At 28.3% G+C, this 9,194-nt stretch overlaps 2 protein-coding genes across 2 annotated transcripts; one reads left to right on the forward strand and one right to left on the reverse strand.

The window, feature by feature from the left end:
• Positions 1 to 304: 304 nt before the first annotated feature.
• LOC100165082 (methanethiol oxidase) lies at positions 305 to 5,574 on the forward strand. The gene is made up of 11 exons (XM_008184920.3): positions 305 to 436; positions 543 to 715; positions 792 to 974; positions 1,061 to 1,220; positions 1,344 to 1,484; positions 1,544 to 1,709; positions 2,331 to 2,428; positions 2,494 to 2,681; positions 2,753 to 2,898; positions 3,436 to 3,558; positions 5,340 to 5,574. The coding sequence occupies exons 1-11, from the start codon at positions 430 to 432 to the stop codon at positions 5,386 to 5,388; spliced, it is 1,434 nt and encodes a 477-aa protein (XP_008183142.1). The 5' UTR covers positions 305 to 429; the 3' UTR covers positions 5,389 to 5,574.
• On the reverse strand, positions 5,551 to 7,240 carry LOC100163003 (KRAB-A domain-containing protein 2). The gene is made up of 2 exons (XM_001945081.5): positions 6,021 to 7,240; positions 5,551 to 5,955 (listed from the first exon to the last, which is right to left on the reverse strand). Exons 1-2 carry the CDS (start codon positions 6,937 to 6,939, stop codon positions 5,843 to 5,845), a joined length of 1,032 nt encoding a protein of 343 aa, XP_001945116.1. The 5' UTR covers positions 6,940 to 7,240; the 3' UTR covers positions 5,551 to 5,842.
• Between the last annotated feature and the right edge of the window lie 1,954 nt (positions 7,241 to 9,194).

The raw sequence follows: 9,194 nt of genomic DNA on the forward strand, positions 1-9,194 counted from the left end.
AAATATAGTGAAACTATATGGATCATCATTATTATTATACTATCCATCAAATAATAGTACCCACCTACTTAAAATTATAGATATTTATTAATTGAACTCTTATTTACTTTTACTTTTTATTTTCTGATTAGTGATAACCTAAACAATGCAGGAGTAGTTGTATCACAGAATGTAATATGAATATATTCTGCGGTTGTATTAAGGTTATTATATTTGTATTCATTATTTTGCTGTATAACAATAACATATTTTACTTTATACAATAATAAATAATTATTATCAGTACCTAGGTATTTTTTATATAATTAGTGGGTAATTATCTATATTGATATAATAGGAATTTGATAAACATAACATTCCAATTTGCATAGTATATTTTATAATCATTAGTATATTTTTATTTTTACATGTATAGATTGAGCAGCTGCAATGGCAAGTAAGTATTTTAATGTATTTATGAACATCTATGAATAATAAATGGGCAATAGCGATATTTGGTACGGTTTTAATAAAACTAATTGTATGTGTCTCATACTACCTAGATTGTAAAAATCAATGTGGGCCGGGTTACAAAAGTCCCTTAGATGCATATATTAATGGAAAACGAGAAACTATTTTGTACACTATATGCATTCAACCAAATGCGTTAACAAAAAACAAAACAGATTATTTGGCCACTATTGATGTGGACCCAAATAGCCCTACATATTCTCAAGTAACAATACATTTTGTGTTGCATCTTAATGTAAAATACATATTATTTAAAAGTACCTACATTTTGTTACTTACAGGTGATCTTTAGGACAAGCGTAGAAAATGTTGGTGATGAACTACATCATTTTGGATGGAACACTTGTAGTAGTTGTTATGATGATTGTACAAAAAGCCGAAATAAAGTAATTTTGCCTTCTTTAGCATCTGATCGAATTTATGTTTTGGATGTGACAAATGAAAAAGCTCCTAAATTACACAAAGTAATAAAATAATTACTTAATGTTCAACAGTTAAAATGACATATTAAAATGCATTAGTTAACAATGTATTTACTTTTATTTGATAGACTATTGAACCTAGTGAAGTCCATGCTTTTAATGTATCAACTTTACATACAACTCATTGTTTACCTAATGGTAATGTAATGATTTCAACGATGGGCGATGCTGATGGTAATGGAAAAGGTGATTTTATATTGATAGATGCTGAAGAAGGAGTAGTTAAAGGTACATCAAGTGTCAATAAAATTGAGTATAATATATTTTAGTAAAATCAAAAATAGTATGCCGAACATTTATGTATGTACAAATAGGGGCTGTAGATTATTTATTTAATTGTATTGACTGTAGGAACATGGACAAAAGGTGAAACAGCAAAATTTGGATATGACTTTTGGTATCAGCCATACTGGAATGTTTTAGTATCATCTGAATGGGGAACACCTAAAGATTTCAAAACTGGTTTTCATGCTGATCATATTAACGACATTGGTATTTACAATGTTTATTTAATTAAAACAAAGTTATAATCTTAAATGTTTATAAAATAGAGAAATATGGACGGTCCATCAACTTTTATTCTTGGTCTGAAAGAAAATTATTGCAGTCTATTGATTTGGGTGCAGATGGCATAGCTCCTTTAGAAATACGATTCTTACACAATCCTAAATCATCTGAAGGATTTGTTGGCTGTGCAGTAAATAGCAACATTTTTAGGTATTAATAAATAATGTGCTATCTCCCATATGCGGTATACTGCCGTTTTGTGAACTACCTGTTCTACCTAAAGTATGAGGTCTACCAATGTGTTGTGTTCATCAGTGTTATAAAATAAATGCTATTTTAATTTAAAGTCTATAGTCTATAGGTAGTTACCTAACAACAGTTTAGTTTGTTTAGTGTCGATTGTTGTATGTTATAGTGAGTTAGGTAGGTACTCCAACTAATATAGTAGACTATAAATTATAATCAACCTTTTAAAATTATAGTAAAAGGTTTGTTTACTGTATAGTATGTTTTTAATTAAAGAATCCACAGTTAAATTAAAGCTATTTATAATAATTATCTATATAAAATATATTTTCATTTTTTTAATGCATAAAAACATAGATATAGTATTTTTATTTTATTTATTCCATGTAAAATCAATGAATTTAATAGAATTTATATTGTAAACTGCATACAATATTTTTATTATAATTATAGTAAACAACAGATCATTGGTAGGTATACAGTATACTGGGAGATAAAAGTAAATACATGTTTATAGTTTAAATTACATCAAGATAAATATATATATATAAGTAATACAATCATATAAATTAAAAATGTTTAAAGATTTTTTCGGACTGATGACGGTACTTGGGAATCTGAAAAAGTGATATCTGTACCTAAGAAAACTGTAAAGGATTCTAATGGATTAAATGAAATTTCAGGTATAATATTTTATTGGTTATGAAATAATAAAATAAAGTTAAAAAATATTTGTTTATAATTTTAGGCATGATCACAGATATTTTGATATCATTGGATGATAAATATCTATACTTTTCTAATTGGTTGCACGGAGATGTCAGACAATATGATATAACAAACACCAGCAAACCTAAACTGGTTGGCCAAATATTTTTAGGTGGATTATTGTTGAAAGATGGATTATTAACTGTTGTTAAAGACTCTGAGCTTAAAGTAGGTATCTTTTGTATTTCTTACAGTACCAAGGATATAAGAAGTAGGTAAATACATTTATTAATTTAAAGGAACAACCAGAACCTGTATATATCAAAGAAAGACGTTTATTTGGTTCACCTCAAATGATCCAGTTAAGCTTAGATGGGAAAAGACTATATGTAACTACTTCTTTATTTACACCATGGGATAAACAGTTTTATCCAGAATCTGTGAAGTAAGTTCATTATAAATTCTCTGGTAAAAAGTACAATGTCTCAGAATCTTATAAAATTAATGTCCCTATAACTTTGAAGAAGTATAACAAAACGCTCCCATCAAATTTTAATCAGAAGTCTGCATAATTTGGTATTGATTTAAACATTTACAATTATCACAGTTTCATTTGCTACTAAAAGTAATGAGTCAATGTAATGATTCAGAGTGATATAATTTAAACATTTGACTGTATTATAATTAAGTAATTACCTATTTACATAATATGTAAAGTAATCTATCTAAAATTAAATATTTATTATTATATAAACTGGTAAAGAAACATAATATTATAAACTGTGACTTACTGAGTGATATATTATTATTTTAAACTCTGTTCAGATTAATTTATTATCCTGATTTTAGGTTATATTATATAATTTAGCTACATAAATTACCTACTTCTTTATAAATCATGTGGATATATAGAATAATCTCATTCATCAGGTTTAAATTAAACATACCTACAATTCAAAACATTAAAATGAAATAATTACAGACATGGATCTACATTAGTCAAACTCGATGTGGACACTATTAATGGAGGCTTATCTCTGGATCAGGACTTTTTAGTAGATTTTGGCAAAGAACCTGATGGGCCTATCATGGCCCACGAAACAAGGTAAATATTGTATTACCTATTGAATAATAACGAACAAATTAAATTAAATTAATGTAACAACTTTTTAATGACAATTTAATATTTTAATGATAATGATAGGTAACCAATTTATACAATAAAATCAAATACTCTAGACTAAAATAGGTGGATTTTTTGACAAATAATAATTAATAGAATATTTTACTTTAATATAACTACCTTTCATTTTTTTCTTTTTATTAAATATAGTAGCTTACTGTATGGTTTTTTAATCTTAACTCCAGAGCATTTATCTATGAAAGTTGTTTAAATTGTATGGCATCTCTAAGAATAAAAAGGAAAAAACTGATTTTTCTAAAATAGAGACGTACAAATGGACAGTTGTATTTTTGAAGTTACACTTCTTTACGCAGGGTAGTGAGGAAAAAAAAGCGAACGGGCGGCCGTACGAACGCGAACATGTCCGTGTGCGCAGCCACGGATTGTCGTAGCTATATTTTGTAAACGGCTATGGGTTGTGGGCGGCCACGTGTACAACATACCTAAATTTACCCCCCCTTTTTTTTTGATTTAAGTATATCTCGGTCCAGTTTCAACATGGGTACCCCGTTTTACCATGAAAAATGTTGTCATTAGACCCTCTGAAAAGCCCCCACATAGTCGGGGTACTTTTGACCCCCTCCCCCCTCAAAGTTAATTCGGAAAAACTCGAGGCGTCGTCCCACGTTTCTGAAACTCAAGCTTTCTTATAGTATGTAGGTCGGTGATGAGATTTGGCGTCTTGTGTCGAGACTGTACGAGACGTTTTTCCCTGTCTTCTGGGGCCCCGAAAGTTCAAAATTTGCATTATTCGGGGTGTTTCTGCACGGACACTTTTTTTTCGGCACATCGAGCCTTATAGAGGGCTTTGCGCTGTATCGGTTGAAACCAATATCAACGTTATTCGACTTTTGGTTAGGGAGCTATGATTTATATAGTGTTTTTTGTTTTATAAACAACTATATTAAATGAAATAATCTAATGAAGAAAAAAAAATTATTTACGATATACCGATAATGTTCAGTCGCAAATGTACGTTTCGTATTTCACTTATCATATGCCAATCATAACTACTATACCGATTGAGCAAAAATGATAATCGATCATTAGAATAAAAAAATAAAAAAAGAATCTAAAAAATATAATTTACATTGTTTCTTTTTTTCTTTATTATCCTCATTACCCTAGTCTATCCATGCCTTTCTTTCTTTTTCACTCACTCACGTGTAGCGTTAAAAAGAAGTTTCACTTCCCGTGCGCGTACTGGTAACACACACACACTTTTTTTTTTAAACTTGGTTTTATTCAAAGAGGAGTCATATTTTTATATTTTTAAATTCTATAATATTAAAATATTGTATATTAAAAATGATGAACTATTTAATATATTCATATCATATTATATAACAATATAATTAAATAATTAAACCCGTTGATAATATATCTAAACTGCAATAGTATTGCACTACACCACTACTTAGATTCAGTGGCATATTTAGGTTTTTGTCTTTGAGAGAGGGGGTGAGTAGCCCAGCTTTTAAAGTTAGAGGCCTTAAGTTAAGACTCTGTAAACTTTTGCATATTATTTAGTCTATGGAGGGATATTGATCTCTTGATCCGACCCTCCCCTGTAAATATGCCACTGCTAATTTAACTATAAAACCATAGTCTATTCACAATTGTGAATAGTCTATTTACTAGACGCTTCTCTAATGCAATTTTGTAAAATTATATATTGTATTATGACGTTTTATTTTCTATAGGTATCCAGGAGGCGATTGTACTTCAGACATTTGGTTGGCTGAAGATTAGAAAGTAAAATAATATTTCAACTAGTGATGGACACTACCGAATAATGTTTATAGACATATCATTAACATCTTTCATATTAGATATATTATTATCAACAATTAATTTTAACAATCGTAATTTGATAGGTAGTATCAATTACCAATTAATGTTACGCACGCATAATAAAATATTTTATATACCATTTTATTTGTGTACAACTATACATTATTTATGTTTTACATAATGCATCTTTAGTGCCTTGTGGCAGGCAGAATGTTTCTTGCACTACCCACCTTACTATGACTGCACTGGTTTCCCTAGAAAACCCTTCATACAACTGCTTCTTTTCTTGAAGTTACCTCTTTCCCATTAGATAATTTAAGCATTTCATCCAGTCCATAAGTGTTTCAACAGCTTTGATAAGTATTTTTCTTCGTTGTCATCTTCTTCATTGTTAGAACATAAGAGTAATACATTATAAATCTTCTTTTGTTTTTATTTTGGTTATTTCAGTATTAGGAAGATTAGACTCATAACCTATTCTAGCAGTGCATCCGAACATTGCTTCATAGGGAGATGTGCCTATGCCTAATAAATAAAAATATACATTTAGATAATAATAATAATAATAAAAAAAAAAATTAAATAGGTACCTGAGTGAAAAGTCCGATTTTTTTTAAACTGAATGAATTTTAACGCTGATGGCCAATCCAAACTATCTTTTTTGGTCATCCAAGCAGATAACATTTCTTGCACATCCCTATTAGTTCGTTCAACGGATTCTTGGCTTTCACTGTGCTTAGGCCATCCATAATCAATTTTTATTTCGTCCCATATGACATTAAGTTTATTAATTATTGAAGTTACAAATTTTTTTCCACTGCATGATTGTAATATTGTAGGTGCCCCAAATAATGTATAGATATCAATTAAATTATAAGCGATTTCTTCAGCACATTTTGATTTCAGCGGTTTCAACACTATGTATTTAGTCAAATGTTCTTGATAGTTCATTATGAATCTATAATCATTATGACGTTGAGACTGCATATCTATTAGATCAACTTGAGCCCGAGAGTTGAAAGTAGGCTGTAAAAATGGTTTAGGTGCTAATCCTACTTTTGAACACACAGTTTTTTTATGACATTCAGCACATAATTTTAAAAATACCATAATTGTTTCATTAGTTATATTGCAATAATTATTTTTAAGTTCAGACACCATACGATTTCGTCCACCATGACCTATTGCAGAATGTGTATCGTAAAGAATATCAAATAATTCATCAATTGTTGCATAGTACAATACCACATTTTTTTCATCGATAGGTCTAATCAAGTGTTCTTTGCCGTTCATTACTAAAATATCATACTTACGTATTACACGATAGTCTTTTGTTGTTTTCTTTTCGCCAACAGTGTTTAAAGATTTTTTTGATTTTTTCACCTGTTGAATAACTCTACTGTAATCACTGGTTGACAAAAATGCGTTATTATCTTCCCGTTTATTCATTAAAATTAATTGTATTTGCTCATTAAAATTAGACCGCATAGTATTTTTGTCTATGGCCATGGTTATAAAGTGGACACCTACACTACTACTAAACGTTGGAACACAGCACAGTACCGAACTATAAACTACAGTAATATAATTTTCACGTCGCGTAGAAATTTAAAAGCCGATTGTAATGTACAGTATTAACTGTCAATTTGTCACAGATCTTTTCGAAATTCGCTATACAAAATAAATTATAGGTTTCTAACTAAAGTTAGTTAAGCAGTAAGCACAAAACTATTAAAGAATTTACTGTAAAAGTTTAAACTGCGATGCCGCGTTGCCGTTCAACCATAGATAATAGAAGAATGGATAGGCCATGGCCCATGGGCTATGCAACCTTATCACACGGGAATTAATTGGAGAATTATTTGAGGTTATAAGAGGCACAGATCACGATTTAATGAAATGATTTTCATTTAATCTGTGTAAGAGGCAATCCTTAGAGTTGGGATGTTGATGACTTTTGCATTTTTTTTCCTTTTATTCTGTACAATGCTATCCTAGCTAAAAATTTGTTACATGCTCCCTTGATGCAGAATATTCTAATTTTATTTTGCATTTTTTTGCATTTTTTGCATTTTTAGCTATAAATGCATTTTTTTTTTTGTTTTTTAACGTTATTTTTTAACATTTTTAAGTCATTTTTTCATCTTTTAGGGCATTTTTTGTACTTTTTATACAATGTGGGGCATTTTTCACAAATTATAGATTTTAGGGCAAATGTTACACCCAAGTTTGGAAACAAATTTAATTTATTTAAAATCTAACTTTGGATTTGGACTATTAGTAAAAAATAATTTTAATATTATTATAGTGGGATTTTTGTTGTGATTACATTAATTATCGCGTTCCGATAAGATTTACTCTTTGAGTGTTATATATTGATGAAACGAGTGCTCTTTCAGACATACGCCGATCATACACGCTTAACGAGTATTATATTTATAAACTGTATGGAATAAATCCGACAAACAAGATTAAATTGACAATTAAATTAACACATATTAATTGTACAGTGCAACAATGCAATATGAATATTATTATAACATCAACATCCTAACACTAATAATAAAAATATTTTTAATATATTTTTTTTTTATTTTATATTTTACTTTTTAATTTATTTTTTAATATTGAAATTTATTCTATTAATTATTTAAAATGCTTTCTACTATTACCCCACTTATTACACCCATATCTCCTAATAAAAAATTAATTATTTATAATAAATTTTTTCACTTACTTAATTAGTATTTTAGATAATTTGTAAGGTCATTTTTGAATTTATTAGGGCATTTTTGCACTTTTTTAGGGCTTTTTTGCATTTTTTTTAGGGCATTTTTGTGTATTTTTTAGGTCATCAATATCCTAACTCTAATCATTATAATATTTACTATATAAAAGTAGAATCCCGGACAAAAAGTCCGGAATGAAAAAAGTTGTACAAAAAGTCCGGATTCATTTTTTGATTGCCGGACAAAAAGTCCGAAAATACAAAATTGTCTATAAAATGTACAATTATAATATACGTAATACTATTATTACTATATATGTATTATATATATGTAATATTATATTATATAGTCAGTTCATAGTTTCATACATAATTAAAATTTATTTAAAAAATGTAATTGTTGTACTTTTATCAGGGCTTTGCACCGGAATTATTTTTTCGGGTTTCGGGTTTCGGGTGTTGAAAGAAATTTCTGGTTATTGAATTCGGGTGTTACGGGTTAATACACTTTTCTGGTTATGGTTAAATGAAAATTTATTCGGGTTAATTATGGTTAATTCGGGTGTTAAAATAAAAACCCATGTTGTATATCAATTAACATGAGATTTTCAATGCAAATTTGATATAGTTATCTGATTTTATATTTAAAGTAAACATAATGAAAAAGATTAAAAAATACAAATTAAATATTAATACTTATTAGTTATTAGTTTATTACTTATTACTCAGTACTTACTCAGTCCTTTTTCAACAGATGAAAGTTCTAGCTTACATATTATTTTAATTTTTAACTAAGCATATTTTCGTTATATTTATGTTTGATCAAGAATGTTTTACAACACAATTACTATTGTCTATTTTTGAATATTGTGAAATAAAATAAAACAATCATCTAGCATCAAGGTTTTTTTAATTTTTAATTAATTATTGTTAGTTACAAAAAAAAAAAATTGAGTTATCCATTACAAACTTAGACTACTATCTTCTTATCCTCTTAGTTGCGTTAGTTGCAAAAAATACATACAAATTGATATGC

This window comes from Acyrthosiphon pisum, chromosome A1 (genome assembly GCF_005508785.2).
Source record: "Acyrthosiphon pisum isolate AL4f chromosome A1, pea_aphid_22Mar2018_4r6ur, whole genome shotgun sequence".
Taxonomy (NCBI): domain Eukaryota; kingdom Metazoa; phylum Arthropoda; class Insecta; order Hemiptera; family Aphididae; genus Acyrthosiphon; species Acyrthosiphon pisum.

What these genes read in the sequence shown, in the direction of transcription:
- LOC100163003 (XM_001945081.5), bottom strand. Translation starts at nt 6,939, where the DNA reads ATGGCCATAGACAAAAATACTATGCGGTCTAATTTTAATGAGCAAATA. An exon ending in AAATCGGACTTTTCACTCAG is followed by an intron (nt 5,956 to 6,020) that starts GTACCTATTTAA and finishes TTTATTTATTAG; the next exon opens with GCATAGGCACATCTCCCTAT.
- LOC100165082 (XM_008184920.3), top strand. An exon ending in ATAGCCCTACATATTCTCAA is followed by an intron (nt 716 to 791) that starts GTAACAATACAT and finishes TGTTACTTACAG; the next exon opens with GTGATCTTTAGGACAAGCGT. An exon ending in ATCATGGCCCACGAAACAAG is followed by an intron (nt 3,559 to 5,339) that starts GTAAATATTGTA and finishes TATTTTCTATAG; the next exon opens with GTATCCAGGAGGCGATTGTA.